Source organism: Eptesicus fuscus, chromosome 22 (genome assembly GCF_027574615.1).
Source record: "Eptesicus fuscus isolate TK198812 chromosome 22, DD_ASM_mEF_20220401, whole genome shotgun sequence".
NCBI classification, from domain to species: domain Eukaryota; kingdom Metazoa; phylum Chordata; class Mammalia; order Chiroptera; family Vespertilionidae; genus Eptesicus; species Eptesicus fuscus.
In genome coordinates this window covers 16,021,877-16,038,613 of record NC_072494.1, presented here as the reverse complement: position 1 = coordinate 16,038,613, position 16,737 = coordinate 16,021,877, and the positions used below count along the sequence as shown (strand labels likewise).

The following is a 16,737-nucleotide window of genomic DNA, read 5'->3' as shown; positions in this document are numbered from 1 at the left end:
ACAACAACAAAGCCTCTTGAGAAGGTGACATTTGAGCTGAGATCTGAATGAGAAAGAGCCAGGCATGTATAAAAGATCTGGGAGAAAAATGGTTCATTCAGAGGAAATAGCACATTTAAAGTTCCTGATTCATAAGGATCACGGGAAGTAGTAGTAGGAGTGGGGTCAGAGCTAAGCTAGAGCGTGGGATCATGAAGGTTTTAAAAAACCATGATAAAGAATTTAGATTTTGCTCAGGCTGGGTAGCTCAGTTGTTTAGAGCGTCATCCTGATACACCAAGGTTATAGGTTCAATCCCCTGTCAGGGCATATACAAGATTCAAGATTCAACCAATGAATGCATAAATAAATGGTACAACAAATCTCAATCTCTCTCTCTCTCTCTCTCTCTCTCTCTCTCTCTCTCTCTCTCTCTCCCCCCTCCTCCCTCTCTCTCCCTCTTCCTCCTCTTTCCTTTCTCTCTAAAATGAGTAAATTAAAAATAAAATGTTCTTTTAAATGGCAACCCAATTCAAAAATGGAAATTTGGGAAATAGAGGGGGATGAAGGACGAAAGGGAAGGGATTAAGATGTACATATTGCTAGTATAAAATCAGTCAAGGGGAATATAGTCAACAGTATGGTGTCAGATGGGTATTAGACTTAGGTGTTAATCACTTTGTAAGTTATGTAAATGCCTAATCACTATGTTATATACTTAAAACGAATATAATATTGTATGTCAACTATAATTGAAAAATTAAAAAAAAATTTTAATGGGCAAAGCATATGAATAGACATTTCTCCAAAGGAAATATGTAAATGGCCAATAAGCAGTGAAAAGATTCTCCACATTTTCAGTCATTAGGAAAGTGCAAGTCAGAACTACAATGAGATATCTTCATTACCACTAGGATGGCTATAATAAAAAAGATGTTCAGTAACAAGTGTTGACAAGGATGTGGAAGATTGTGGAACCCTCATATGTTGCTGCTGGGAACATAAACTGGTGCAGCCACTTTGGAAAACGGTGTGGTGGTTTCTCAATAATTACCATATGACCCAGCAGTTCCTTTTCCAGAGAATTGAAAACATATCCATGTAAAAATGTATACACAAATGTTCACAGCAGCATTATTCATAATAGCTCCAAATTAGAAACAATTGAAATTTTCCTCAAGTGATAAATGAATAAACCAGAAATTGTATATCCATATAATGGAATATTATTGTACACTAAAAAGGAACAAAGGTTTGATACATTCTACAAAATGAATGAACTTATGCTAAGTAAAAGAAGCCAGAGACAGAAGGCTACGTATTGTATGATTCCATTTATATGAAATATCCAGCATAAGCAAGTCTTTAGAGACAGAAAGTAGATAAGTGGTTAACCCTTTGCACTCGCTTGCTTTTTTCTCGATTCCTTTATTCTAATGCTAACCGTGTCGAGTCACACTCGACATCCGAGTGCAAAAGGTTATTAACAGACTGGATGCAGGTGAGAAATGGGGTGGGGAGTAACTGCTAGTGGGAATTGGATTTTTTGAGGGGGGTGATGAAAATGTTCAGGAATTAGGTAGTGTTGATGATTACACAACTCTGTGAATACAGTAAAATCCACAATCATTTCTCTTTTTTTTTTTTTTTAAATATATATTTTATTGATTTTTTACAGAGAGGAAGGGAGAGGGATAGAGAGCTAGAAACATCGATGAGAGTGAAACATCGACCAGCTGCCTCCTGCACACCCCCTACTGGGGATGTGCCCACAACCAATGTACATGCCCTTGACCGGAATCGAACCTGGGACCCTTCAGTCCGCAGACCGACGCTCTATCCACTGAGCCAAACCAGTTTCGGCCATTTTCTCTTTTTTTTTTTAATACATTTTTATTGATTTCAGAGAGAGATAGAAACAATAATCATTGATTGGCTGCCTCCTGCACACCCCCTACTGGAGATTGAGCCTGCAACCCAGGCATGTGCCCTCACTGGGAATCAAACCGTGACCTCCTGGTTTATAGGTCAATGCTCAACCACTGAGCCACTCTGGCTGGTCTTTAATGGTGAATTTTATGACATATAAATTATAGCTTAGTAAGCTGTTTTAAATGTTCTTGAAATTTGGTTTTAAGACTGATGTCATTGTCCTTAAAGTTTCTCAAAGAATAATAAACTCAAATTGTTTAGAGAAGAGACTTTGTCGTTCTAGCTAAGAAGAGAAACACATAGGATATGATGAGATTTGGAGAATTTGGAAGCATTAGGCATTCAGTGACATGTTTTTATTTCCTTCTCTATTGGCTAGCCGATGGATGACAGTCTCATTGCATTCCGAACCCGCTCTAAGATGCCTCTGAAAGATGTTCCTCTGGGACAACTAGAGGCAGAGCTTCAAGCTCCAGACATCACCCCAGACATGTATGACCCCAATACAGCAGATGATGAGGAATGGAAGTTGTGGCTTGGGGGACTCATGAATGATGATGTGGGGAATGAAGGTAAGTAGTTTTACTTGCATTTACTATCTACTCTGTCTGCTTTCTCTTTGATGAAATTTTCATTAGTTAGAAACTTAAAGAAGGTATTTTTGGTTAATTGAATTTGGTATTTACCCAGCAATTTATTTTAAACTAGAGGCCCGGTGCACAAAATTTGTGCACTCAGGGGGTTGTCCCTCAGCCCATCCTGTGCCATGAGCCCGGCTTCTGGCTAAGCAGTGCTTCCCCTATGAGAATGCACTGACCACCAGGGGGCAGTTCCTGTGTTGAGCGTCTCCCCCCTGGTGGTCAGTGTGCATCATAGCGACCGGTCGTCCCACCATTTGGTTGATTTGTATATTAGCCTTTTATTATATAGGACTAGAGGCCCGGTGCATGAAATTTGTGCACGGTTAGGGTCCCTAGGCCTGGCCAGCGATCAGAGCCGATATGTGGGGCAACTGGCATGGTGATCGGGGAGCCCCCACTTGCACCTGCCTTGGCTGGCCTGGTGCTGTCTGCTAGCCAACCCCATCTTCCCCAACACCAATTGGGGCCTGCAGGCTGGGAGCAGCTCCTGCATTGAGCACCTGCCTCTGGTGGTCAGTGCACGTCATAGTGACCCCTCGTTCCGCTGTTGGGTCGATTTGCATATTACAGTTTTATATAGATAGATTAGTAATTAAATTCCCCTCTTCCGCCTTTTTTGGTTTAGAATCTTTGGGAATCTTGAATGTTAAGAATCCTCCCTTGAAATTTATTTATTTATTTTTTAAAAAATATTTTTTTATTGATTTTTTACAGAGAGAAAGGGAGAGGGATAGAGAGTTAGAAACATCGATGAGAGAGATACATCGACCAGCTGCCTCCTGCACATCCTGCCTCCTGCACATCCTGCACTTGTGCCCGCAACCAATGTACATGCCCTTGACCGGAATCGAACCTGGGACCTTTCAGTCCGCAGACCGACGCTCTACCCACTGAGCCAAACCGGTTTCGGCCCTCCCCTGAAATTTAAATGCACACATAATTTTATATACCCTCTCAATGGAGTGCATTGATTCACTTGACTATTGTGTTAAGGTTCTTTATGATGTAAGTGAAAGAATCCAAACTCCCACTTGCAAGAAGGTCAAATGAAACCAGACTTTGCTAAAGGGCAGAAAAACCTGCAGTAGAGTTGACACCCTGTTAGGGCCCTCCTTCCTTCTCTATAGCCTTCATCTCTACTTCTTTTTGTCAATCAACTCCATCATTAACCCTGTTTTATTCTATAAGGCTTGTACCATAGTCATAAGCACACCGTTTACTTCTTGCATTGTCCTCAGATCAGAAGGACTCTCTCCTATAGGGTCCAGTTGGAAAATCCAGGGGAACAACTCAGATTGGCTTGGTTTGGTCACATGCTCACTTTCTTGGTGTTGCATGGGATTGATAGGAAGGCTGTTCATCATGGAGTTCTGTGATTGGCAGCATACCATAGAACAATGTGGTTGGAGTATGTAGTTGGTCAAAAGAAGTGATGGTGTTTCCAGAAGTGAGGAAGGAGTATTAATCAGACAAAAAATAATGTTGACTACAGTCATACGTCGTGTAAGAATCCCTACTTATGGTAGGGATTTAGAACATAAGTAAAAGTTCTTACTTTAATACTGTGAAATTACATTATTAAAATTGTCTGGTGAGTTTTAAAAAGTGTACTGTAGTGGAAATCAGGTATAATTTAATCATTTTGTACAATATATTTCTGTAGATTTAGATGATATGAGGTTAATTTCATTTGTAGTGATTCCAGATGTTGTCATATTCTCTTTTTTTAATCCTCACCCAAGGATATGTTTTTCATTGATTTTTCAACATGTTTGCCAAATAGGTATTCTGAGAACATTGGCTGACCCATTTGTGTGTTATAGGCAGAAGTTGTCTGTTGCAGTTCTTGCACCCAAACAGATGGGTGTCCAAACATTAATATAATATCCATATGTTATAGGCTCTTTCAGGGCTTTCATTATTCAGCAGTGTTTGAAAAGGATCTACTGTGAAGAGACTTAATAAGAAAGGACTGTAGAGATTAGGAAGACAGAATTCCATTCCAAGGATTAAAGAAGTTTTATTGGGGAGATAAACCCACAAATGCATGAAAAAGATTTGACATTCAAATAGCTATGTATAAACAATGCAACTTAATATTTTGTAAACTATTATTAATATTGAGTAAAGAATATAGGTTAGATGAGATTTAATCGGTACAGATTTTTCAATGATTGTGGACCAAAAATGTGTATATATTTTTATTTTTAATGAAAGATATTTATTATGAAAAACTAAATCGTGAAAGGGTACAAAGAGTTCTATTCTTCAATCTTTGTTAATACTTTCTAGATATTTTCTGTGTATTTAATCAAGCACATATTTATCTCAAATATTTTTTTTCCACAGAAGGAATCATACTGCACATATTGTTCTGCATCTGAAGCTTTGTTTCTTTCACTTAATATAAGTTAGATCTATTTCCATTGTAATGCATAGACATCTTCCTCTCTTGCTTAATGGCTATGTAGTAGTAAGGAATTTAGTTTTCTCGTGTGGTAAATTTTTAAAAAAAAATTCAGTTCCTGCCCTAGCTGGTTTGGCTCAGTGCATAGAGTGTCAGCCTGCAGACTGAAGGGTCCCAGGTTCGATTCCAGTCAAGGGCACATGCCTGCGTTGAGGGCTTGATCCCCATTAGGGGATGTGCAGGAGGCAATCAATGATTCTGTCTTATCATTGATGTTTCTATCTCTCTTTTCCTCTCCCTTCTTCTCTGAAATCAGTAAAGATATATTTAAAAAAAAAAAATTCAGTCTCTCAGTTGCACTAGCCACATTTTAAGTTCTCAACTTCTGCACATGGCCAGTGGCTACTATTATTGTACAATGCATATGTATAACGTTTTCATCATTGTAGAAAGTTCTCTTGGACATCACTAATCTAAAGTTGTCACAAGGTCCGGCAGTGTGGGTCAGTGATTAAGTGACAACCTATGAACCAGGAGGTCACAGTTTGATTCCCAATCAGGGCACATGCCTGAGTCAGGCTTGATCCCCAGTAGGGGGCATGCAGGGGGCAGCTGATCAGTGATTCTCTGTCATCATTTATGTTTCTATCTCTCCCTTTCCCTTCCTCTCTGAAATCAATGAAAATATTTTAAAATAAATAATTAAAAAATAATAAAGTCTCAGAAAAATATTACCTTAATATAACAATAATTCAGCTGAAACCGGTTTGGCTCAGTGGATAGAGCGTCGGCCTGCGGACTCAAGGGTCCCAGGTTCGATTCCGGTCAAGGGCACGTACCTTGGTTGCGGGCACATCCCTAGTAGGGGGTGTGCAAGAGGCAGCTGATCGATGTTTCTCTCTCATCGATGTTTCTAACTCTCTATCCCTCTCTCTTCCTCTCTGTAAAAAATCAATAAAATATATTAAAAAAAAAATAATTCAGTGACTTCTTCATGACCTCCTGGTTCATAGGTTAATGCTCAACCACTGAGCCACTTCGGCTGGGCAAACAATTTTTCTTGAGAAATGGGGAAGATATAGAGAAAATTATTAGGGAGAAACACAACCACATTTCTATGTCCTAACATAACAAATGCTTATTATTTTTGTGTATTTTTAGTTATTTTTGAGTCCTAATATAGGGATATAATTTCTGAAACTTAATGATTATTATATGTTATTACATTGTGTTTTTTGTCATGTATGTATGGAATTTTTATAGAATATTGCTTCTTTGCATTTCGTATTATAGTCATTTCCTAATTTTGGGGAATTAGATTTTTTTCCACTGTCAATGCCTTCATGAAGGTTAACAAAATATTATTTTCATAAGATGCACTAATCAAAGTGGGATTCCTGAGATAAATTATATGTTCATTTTTCTGGCTTTTGCTGCATTTTGACAGATTTAAGTCTTTTTTGGAGGAAGGAAGGAATTTGGCTTATTGGAGAGAATAGGTGAGTGAGATGAGTCAGCTGTAGGAAGTGATCTGTGCAAAGGCACGGAGGGAAAAAATAAATTATTTTAAAACTTAAGGATAAATGTTCTTTATTGGAACAGAGTCTTATAGTGCTGACTATCTTACATTGTCACTAAAGATAAGAGTTCAGAGTTGGGAATGAGTGTCTGAAACTTTGTGTTTTCTAGATGAGGCGGATGATGATGACGATCCAGAATACAATTTCCTGGAAGACCGTGACGAACCAGATACAGAGGATTTCCGCACCGATCGGGCAGTGAGAATCACCAGTGAGTCTGTGTTTACTATGGGTCCTGCTCTTGACTCTGTCCCATCTACATTTGTTCACTTTGTATATTTTTGAGGGTAAAGTTTGCAGTCCATTTAATCTGAGATGTTTAAGCTTCCTCTATCCTATTTCTATAAATCTTTAAATGTAGGTATATTTTCAGAAAGCCTATCAGTCGTTTATTTACATATCCCATAGTTATGTATTGAGTCCAGTATTTGGCAGGGATTATACTTAGGATACCATAATGAATAAAACATGGCCTATGTCTTATAGGGTGACAGTTTAGTAGGGGATACAAACAGAAAACATTGTAATAGCCCTAGTCAGTTTTGCTCAGTGGATAGAGCATCAGACTGTGGACTGAAGGGTCCCAGGTTCAATTCCGGTCAGGGCAGGTGCCTGGGTTGCAGACTTGATCTCCAGTAGGGGATGTGCAAGAGAGCCAGTCAGTGATTCTCTCTCATCATTGATGTTTCTATCTCTCTCTCCCTCTCTCTTCCTCTCTGAAATCAATAAAAATATATTTTAAAAGAAGAAAACATTATAATACAAAGTGATAGGTGCTATAATAAGTTGTGTATAAAGGCCTAAAAGAGTATAATCTAGTGTATGATACGAAATTAGGGTGGGAGGGCTTAGGGAACGATTCACAAAATGAGATTTTTTTTAATCCTAGTTTTGAAGGAGGAATAGGAGATTTTTGGTAAATGGGGGCAGAGAAGGATACTACAAATGTAAGAGCATCTATAAACAGCAGAATTGTGAAACAACAATAAGTGTGTTGGGAAAATAATAAGTAGTTGGTATAGTTGTGTGAGTGAGTGGTGGTAGAAAAGGGTAATCAGTGTTCAGACCTTGAATTTGAGAACCTTGAGTTTGAGTTTTGATTTATCAAAAAGGAGCGCTCAAAGAGTTTTAAGTAGGAACTTATTTGGATTTTAGAAATACCATTTTGATTAAATACCAGTTTAATATAAAGAGAGCAAGATTGGAGGCATGCAAAGCAAATCACTTGACTTGAGTCATTTGTTTGAAAAATTACTTTATTGCCAGTGATAGAAAACATATTTCAGAAATTATTGATTTTTATTGCATGCATTACATTGTTAGCTTTTGACCAGGTTATGAAGAAAGCGTTATTTTTATTATTTTTTTATAGAAATATTTTTTAAAATATTTATTTCAGAGAGGAAGGAAGAGGGAGAGATAGAAACATCAGTGATGAGAGAGAATCATTGATTGGCTGCCTCCTGCATGCCCCCTACTGGGAATCGAGCTGGCAACCCTGGCATGTGTCCTGACCAGGAATCGAACTGTGACCTGTGGGTTCATAGGTCAATGCTCAACCACTTAGCTACTCTGGCTTCACAAGAATAAGACTGTTTAGTTCTCTCATGTATTCCAAGTATCTAGAACAGGATTGAGGCATAGTTGGTATTCAGTAAATGTTTTTGAATAGTGAATGTTAGATATGTATGCGGATTTTGTCAAATGCCTTGCTGAAAATAACATACATTGTTTTCTTGGAATTCCCTCTTATGGGAATGTGCCCACAACATACTGTTTGGGTTTTCTTGCAGAAAAGGAAGTGAATGGACTGATGGAAGAGCTGTTTGAAACTGTGAGTAAGGATCTTTGGGTAAGAATGGATGGTAAAAGTAGATTCTTCAGCAAGCTCTGTTTTTGGGTCCCAGGGCCCCTGCCTCCAGAATGGTGTTCATACAAAGCCAGTTCCCCCCTTTAGTCCACCCAGGAGAGAATATAATGGCAGGAGAATGTTGGTAACTAACAAACTTTGATTATCCATATATAGATAATTCTTAGTAAACTTTACTTGCAAACTTTGGATGGCCTTCCCAGCTATCATTTGGTGCATCCTTAAAGATTGCATACTAGTTTTAGATTATTCTAAACTCACATAGTTACCTTTCTCATAAATTTATCTCTTGAAAGATGTTATGATCACTGTGAGTCATCCATGCTCTGTCCTTAGCTATACAGATTGACCAGTTGAGAGATTTTTTTCCCCCTGGGGTAATAGTGTAGTCATCCCATGTGCAGGACTGTGGAAGTCCTCAAGTGAGAAAAATACTCTGATGCAAGCTCTTTCTGAGTGCCAGCATTATCCTGTAAACTTAGTGATTAATTTCCCTTCTCACTGCTGCAGTGACTTCACATGCCCGTTCCCCAGGAAAACGCTCCTTTTCCTTTTCCTCAGTTCCAAGATGAGATGGGATTCCCCAGCATGGAAGATGATGGCCCAGAGGAGGAGGAACGTGTGGCTGAGCCTCGACCTAACTTTAATACTCCTCAAGCCCTACGGTAAGCCTGTCAAAGACCTTGAAACTTAGAATAGAGAAAAAATGTCTTGTGAAAAGGTTTTCAGAAATTTCAGTTAATTCCCCAGCCCTAGGGGAGTATTAGCTGTCAGGTGAATAAGTCTCCTTATGATGGGGCAGTGCAGCTACAGACCAAGCTGTATCTGTTTGGGAAGGGAGAAAAAACAGCAGCTGGCATTAGTGGCAACTTCTCCAGGTGAGTGGTGCTGGAGAGGTATGTAGGACTGTACGTGGCCAGCCACAAAAACTACCTCAAATGGTCATATCCATCATGTCCCTTTGTTCACCTCATTTGCTGTTAACATCTGGTAAATGTTAATGAATGTTTGTTAATTACCTAGGCATTAATTGAGCAAACCATGAAGCACCTGTAATAATGCCTTAGGGTCTGAAATGTATGTACTGCCCTCTTCACATAAAGTTAGCACTTCTGTTGCTCCACCCAGATAGTAGAGGCTTTAATTTTTTTCCCTATTTTTGTGATGGGTTTGCATAATCTATCTGTACATTATTGTTATTCATTCTGAGTAGAAACAGAAATCAGGATGGGGTTTATTCCCTGGGTGGAACAAAGCAAAACTTAGAGATCCACAGCTTCTAATGAGTCCTGTGTTTTAACCGAACAGCATTACCTAACTAGAGAGCCTGGGATCCATTTGAAAGCTAGTCTTTAAGGGAACTTGCAGTTTAGTGAAGACAACAAAGTATATTAACCAATGTGTAAAAGCTAGAAATATTAGTCATACTCCATTACAATAAATACCGTAATGAAACTGTAACAAGTATTTCAGAATTCCCCCTTTTAGCTTTATTGAGGTGTTATTGACAATGTGCCAGTTGGGTGGAGCGAGGTCTCGGTGTCACCTGCTGGGGCTAATGGTGTTTATCAGGTTAATGCAGATGCAGATTTGGCACCTCCTGCATCTGCCAGCTGTTTGTAGGGAGGCCTCAACACAGGGACAACGGTGGCGCTTGCCATGAAGCCATACAATTCAGTTTGTCCCTGGTTTGTCTCTGGCACCTTTCGAGCTGCTGTCTCTAGGCTTCAGCTTAAAGTGAATGTTTGTAAGCGAGTGAGTCTGTAAGCAGGCCATTTTTGAGGACACCTGGTTTTCTAGCAGCCCTTTGTCTCACCGGATGGGGTTTCAGGGAGTTACCACGGTGTGGCGAGCCATATTCACCAGGTCAGTTAAACTGCCATATATTTTAGTATATCCCTTGTTGCTTCATGCCTGCAGGTCTTTGAATTTTTAAGAAACAAAAGCAGTGCAGAACAAGAGTGGAATGGGAGAAGCTAGATCAGGGATTGAAGTAATGGGTATATCAGAGAACAAATGCTATACTTTGAGGATATTTTATATAATAAAAGAGTAATATGCAGATTGACCACCACTCCAACACACAATATGTCTGCCCCCATGTGGTCAAAGATCCTGCCCCCATGTGGACACAAGATGGCCACTACAAGATGGCCAGCAGGAGAGGGCAGTTGGGAGGCACCCGGCCTGCAGGGGAGGGCAGTTGGGAGGCACCCGGCCTGCAAGGGAGGGAAGTTGGAGGCGATCAACCCTGCAGGGGAGGGCAGTTAGGGGTGACTGGGCTGGCAGAGGAGGGAAGTTGAGGGCAAACAGGCTGGCAGGGGAGCAATTAGGCATCAATCAGGCTGGCAGGGGAGTGATTAGGGGGTGATCAGGCTGGCAGGCAGGCAAGCAGTTGGGAGCCAGCAGTCCTGGATTGTGAGAGGAATAACCAACTGCCCATTTAGGCCCGATCCCACTGGATCGGGCCTAAATGGGCAGTCGGACATCCCTCGAGGGGTCCCAGATTGGAGAGGGTACAGGCTGGGCTGAGGGACACCCCCCCTCCGTGCACGAATTTCGTGCACCGGGCCTCTAGTTTTATATAATTGTTAAGAACAAGTTCCAGATTAATGTGCATATCAGTATGATAGTTGAATGGTAAGTTTCCATTTGCTCTTTGACTGTTTTGTTATCCTGGTGTTTCTCTGCTCCTTTCCTTTTATTTGTATACTAGAGGCCCAGTGCATGGATTTGTGCACCGGTGGGGTCCCTTGGCCTGGCCTGCAGGGATCGGGCCGAAACCGGCCCAGTACACGGATTTGTCCAAGGCGTGTACACGGATTTGTCCAGGGTGTGTCTGACCCTTTTTGCCCAGTCCGGATCGGCCAGACTCCAGCAGCAAGCTAACCTACTGGTCGGAGCATCTGCCCCCTGGTGGTCAGTGCGTGTCATAGCGACTGGTCGAATGGTTGGACACAGCATATTAGGCTTTTATTATATAGGATTACTTAGAGGACTGATTGTAGAAAAATGGGGATGAGGTACAGTTCAGAATCATCTTATTTGAATCTATGTTAACAACTTTGGGAAAAGATTTGGATAGACTAGGAGTTTTGCTTATTGGCTAAAGTGGAATTTAGGAATTATCAGTAGATAGAAATTATGCAGACTCTGTTAGACCACTATTAGAAGGAATTGGATGTGTTGTGGACCTACGGAAATGTTCACATTCAGTCATCTCCCTGTTGGGGATAGGTTTGAAGAACCACTGGCCAACTTGCTAAATGAGCAACATCGTACAATGAAGGAGCTCCTTGAGCAGCTGAAGTTGAGAAAATCTTCAGCCAAACAGCAGCAGGAAGTAGACAGGGTTAAGCCCCAGAGCGAGAATGTTCCTCAGACTCTGATTCTAGACCCAGCTCAGAGGAAGAGGCTCCAGCAGCAGATGCAGCAGGTGAGACTCTTCTTGGTAATGTTACTATTGGATCATCCCATGGCTTGACCTGAAGCCAAAGTTAGCATCTTGTAAAAGTCAGAAATAGGTGTCTTGACACTCTTTGAAACCATAGGACCCCAGGATCTTCACATCAGGTAGGCCCTGAGAACTTACGTTAATGAGTCATCATGGCTCAGGCAAGAATGCATGTTGATAATATTCAGAATTATAGATTTCAAAGAATCCTAGTAATCCATTCTGAATTTAACAGCCTTGTGGCCAGAATAGTTTTTTCTTCTTTCTAATCTCAGTTTCTCTGGTTTGAGGTTAAACTTCTTCTGATTCTATTATTTTGCTCCAGGGGAACATATCTGTAAAATTCATACTATGTTGCACTCATAGACTATTGAGAAAGCAAAAGATGTCTAATAAAGTTGCAAATATCTTGACAAGATCTTCTGGGTTCCTGAAATGGCATCATAACATGTCACTGTATTGTTTTCTTTCCTTCCCCAGCATGTTCAGCTCTTGACGCAAATTCACCTTCTCTCCACCGCCAACCCCAGTCTCAGCTCGGAGGCCAGTACTACCAGGATATTTCTTGTAAGGTTCCAGATATCCCTAACTCTAAAGATTGAGTATACAGTTAGCTTGGCAAGTCATTTCTCACAGATATTCACCCACCATAATCTATATTTCTTCTTCTCTCCTGCATGTTTTGGTAGCTATTCCTATGTCTTCCTGTGTTTGCTGAAAGAACATAAATCACTGATTTTCATGAAAGGGCAGAGAGTGTATTCAGTTTCCTTGAGAGTATTGCTCTGACTTGCAGTCTTAAAGAGGTAATGTTAATTGTGAAAGAGTTTAGGATGATTTTTTTACCTGTTTTTATCCTGTAATAGGAAGGACAGTTTTTCACACAGAGGATAAGGGCTATTGATACTAGTGGCCTGGAACTTAAATCTCCTTTGTGCCCTGTTTTCCCAGGAAGAGCTGGGAACCTTTGCTCAAAGCTCCATTGCCCTTCACCATCAGTTCAACCCCAAGTTTCAGACCTTGTTCCAACCCTGTAACCTGATGGGAGCCATGAAGCTCATTGAAGATTTCAACACACATGTCAGCATTGATTGGAGTCCTCGTAAAACTGTCAAGACGGGTAGGAGACAGTGGCTATTTCCTTCGAGTACTTAACACCCAGACCAGTGTGTCCATTGTAGTCCCCAGTGGCAACAAATGCCTTGAACCAGGTCCTCTGGCCAGCACGTGTCTGCCTTCGCACAGGCATAATCTCCGAAACCTCATCTTTGTGGAAATTCCCCCAGGAAAAAGTCAATAATCTCAGATTCCTTGATGGGGAGGGAGAAGAGCTAGATCTCATCCAGGGACTTGGTCTTCATGTCCTTAACCAGGCAGCCCAGCTTGGTGACTGGGAGCACTCCTTGTCCTCGGCCTTGCCTCTGAGAGCTCCATGGCCGCGGCCCTGGCCCTGGCCACGACCTCAGCCTTGACCTTGGCCCCAGATGCCGCTGCCAAATCCTCCTCGGAAGCGGCTGTGGCCTCCCATTACAGGGCCCCTGGGCCCTCCCGTAGCAGCAGTGTCATCCTCCATTTGGTATCATCAGAAAAGAAGCACCACCCATATACTTGATAAATACTTGCTTTTGATTTGTTTCCTGGTTTAGCAAATTAGTTGTGGTTTGGTCTGGATTTAGGTTTGTCTTTGGATTTGATTTTAAGTCCCTGACTCTGATAGTTAAATTGAATATATTTGAATTTAAGTTCATTAGGTCATGGACACTGATCTCAAACTACTTTAGAGCTATATGTTGGTACTGAAAACTTAATTTAACACCAAACTTCAGTAATGACTAACATATACAGTGTCCTGTACTTTTTTTCTGGTGATAAAAAAACACCCATGGAAGGAGGAGTATGGCTATAGTAGTTCTTATCTCTGGAAAGGCAGAAAAATGCCTGCAATTGAGAGACTTAGACAGGAAGACAGGAATGAATGGGACTGTGTCGTCTCATTCTCCTTATGTTTTTTATTTTAATTCCCAGCCTCAGGAGGAATCTGGGAGAAAGTTAAGTAAGAATGAAATAAAATAAAATTTGGAATACCAGATTTGTGAGGGACATTTAAGAAGTTGAAATCTTATCCTGGAAGAAAGAAAGCATTGTTGAAGGTCATTTATCTTTCAAGGATTTAAAGGGGGAAGGAGGTAAAAATATTTTTAGCATACACTGTGTGCCAGGTATTAGTAGATACTTTCTAAGTATTTATGTTACTTAGTGTGTTAAGTATTCCACATAGAAAAGAATAAGAAAATCAAATTTTAGTAACATTGAATGGGATTCTCATGAGGTGTATGTTAGGCTCAGAAAGTTGTGGAAACTTTTGTGGGGAGAGTTGTGTGGATTTGGAGGGGATTAAGTTAGGTGGGGACAGCTCTATCTAAATGCAAAAATGCAATCAGAAACTTGTGTGAAGTCCTCTTTGTTCTAGAATTTAATTTATTGGGATTTTTTTTTCTTACAGCCTGTAAATTTCCCTGTTTACCAAAGCAAGTGGCTTGGATCCTGGCCACAAGCAAGGTTTTCATGTATCCAGAGCTACTTCCAGTGTGTTCCCTGAAGGCCAAGAATCCCCAGGATAAGAATTCATTCACCAAGGCTGAGGACAAGTAAGGGTTTATTGTGGAGGGGTTAGCACAGAATATCCTGAAGAGAAGGTCTAGTTCTTATTTCTTAAGGAGCTTAGGGAAATGAGGCATGTATAAGATATGGACACAAAAGACAAAGAAAAGCAGTGTTGGTTGTTAAAACGTTATATAATATGTGCTTGTTTCAGCATTGCCAAATACTATTCTTTTGGGGAATGATATGCACATTTTCCAAACATTTTAAGTTATGTTTTGTCTTTTATTGATTGTAAAAAACAATCTTGTAGTATGTACTATTAGAGGAAATTTCCGAAGGAAAAAATTTTTTATCCACTATTCTAACCACCCCAAGATAATGATTTTTCTCTTGCATTTCTTGTATAATTATTGGCCATTTAAATACATATTTTTTTTGCCTTTTTTAAACTTAATGTCTTTTTGTTGTTGTTGTTTTGTTAATTCTCATCCAAGGATATTTTTTCCATTGATTTCTAGAGATTGGAAGGGAGGCAGGGAGGGAGAGAAAGAGAAACATTGATGTGAGGGAGACACATTGATTGGTTGCCTCCCATATGAGCCCCAACCAGGGCCAGGGATCAAATCTGCAACCCAGGTACATGCCCTTGACCAGAAATTGAACCCACTACCCTTAGGTGTGTAGGCCAACACTCTAACCACTGAGAACACTGCCAAGGCTAACCTAACATCTTTTTTAAATTGTTTTTCTATTTGCTGTAACATTGTTCTTTTTTATTATTTCTGTATATTGTCCTTTAAAGCAATATTTAATGGCCCTGTGATATTTCTTTCATTTGCTACTTTTCTCCCTTCTGCTGTTTCGCAGTTGTGAGTGAGGCTTCACCAAAGATCTTTGTACACATAGAGCTTTTTTTTTTTTTTTTAAAGCTCACCTGAGGACATGCTTAGAGAGAGGAATGGAGAGAGAGAAAAAACACACATACACACACAAATCTATGTGAGAGAGAAACATCAATCGGTTGCCAGTTGCCTTCTGTACCTGCCCCAACCAGGGATCAAACTCAACCCAGGTATGTGCCCTGACCTGGACTGAACTGGCAACCTTTCGGTGCACAGGACAACACTTAGCCAACCGAGCCACTTGGCTGGGCTGTACATAGAGCTTTTGAAAATCTTTGCTGTTCATCCCTTCCGGTAAATTCCCAAGAGTGAGATTATGCGATAAAGGCTAGGAATATTTTTATGGCTCTTGATGTGTATTGCCCCATTGCCATCAGTAAATATGTACATAGGTAACCATAATAGATTATGTTATGATGGGAGGTAGTGTTGGTGTTGATTTCATATGCTTAACATGGTGCCCATTGTTTTTTATATTTGTTTTATTACAGCCATCCTCCTTCCTTTGAATACAAAGTATGAAAACGCACATGTTCTGACATTCATTAGTGATTTACGCTTAGGTTTTCCTCTTCTCACCCAGTTGTGAACTTCTCATTGAGTATTGTTCATTGTACTTATTAGCACTCAGTAAATATCTGAAATTTTTTGTTGAGTAGCCACTTACTTATACAAGAATTAGATGTAGAAAAAGTGGATTGTAAAATGTGGAGTTAGTCTGGGAAGCCTTTTTAGAAGAATGGATTGTGAAGTGGGATTTCGAGTCATTGTTCTTTCTCAGTTTGTTAGTTTTAGGACTAAAGCACTTTGAAGGGACCGAGTTTCCTAAGCCTCTAATCAGCAAGTACCTTCTAACTTGCAAGACTGCCCACCAACTGACAGTGAGAATCAAGAACCGCAGCATGAACAGAGCTCCTGACAACATCTTCAAAGTAAGTGTTTCCTGCAAGTTCTACCTGAGGACTTGTTAGGGCTTTGGCTGGTGACTCAGGCTGTGAAAGAATTCACAACTAAAAGAAGAGATAGATGCAGAGAAGAAATTTATTTTATCTTACAAGGGAGGAAAGTGCCAGGTATTGCTAGTCAGTATAGGACAAGTGACAAAAAGTGGCTTTCACTTTTAAAGAGTGATCGGCCCTAGCTGGTTTGGCTCAATGGATAGAGCATTGGCCCGCAGACTGAAGGGTCCCGGGTTTGATTCCAGTCAAGGGCACATTGCCTGGTTGTGGGTTCAATCCCCAGTGTGGAGCGTGCAAGAGGCAGCCGATCAATGATTCTCTGTCATCATTGATGTTTTCTCTCTCTCTCTCTTTCTCTCCCTCTCCCTTCTCTGAAATCAATAAAAATATATATTTAAAAAATAATAAA

General features: G+C 40.4%; 1 protein-coding gene across 1 annotated transcript in view; it reads left to right on the top strand.

The window, feature by feature from the left end:
• GON4L (gon-4 like) overlaps positions 1 to 16,737 on the top strand; it is a 49,013-nt gene that overhangs the window by 15,177 nt on the left and 17,099 nt on the right. The window contains exons 11-19 of the mRNA XM_054712314.1: positions 2,291 to 2,483; positions 6,649 to 6,750; positions 8,333 to 8,373; positions 8,971 to 9,074; positions 11,647 to 11,845; positions 12,344 to 12,430; positions 12,815 to 12,983; positions 14,367 to 14,511; positions 16,151 to 16,301. Coding sequence (XP_054568289.1) covers positions 2,291 to 2,483; positions 6,649 to 6,750; positions 8,333 to 8,373; positions 8,971 to 9,074; positions 11,647 to 11,845; positions 12,344 to 12,430; positions 12,815 to 12,983; positions 14,367 to 14,511; positions 16,151 to 16,301 — 1,191 coding nt within the window. The remainder of the gene's footprint in view (positions 1 to 2,290; positions 2,484 to 6,648; positions 6,751 to 8,332; positions 8,374 to 8,970; positions 9,075 to 11,646; positions 11,846 to 12,343; positions 12,431 to 12,814; positions 12,984 to 14,366; positions 14,512 to 16,150; positions 16,302 to 16,737) is intronic.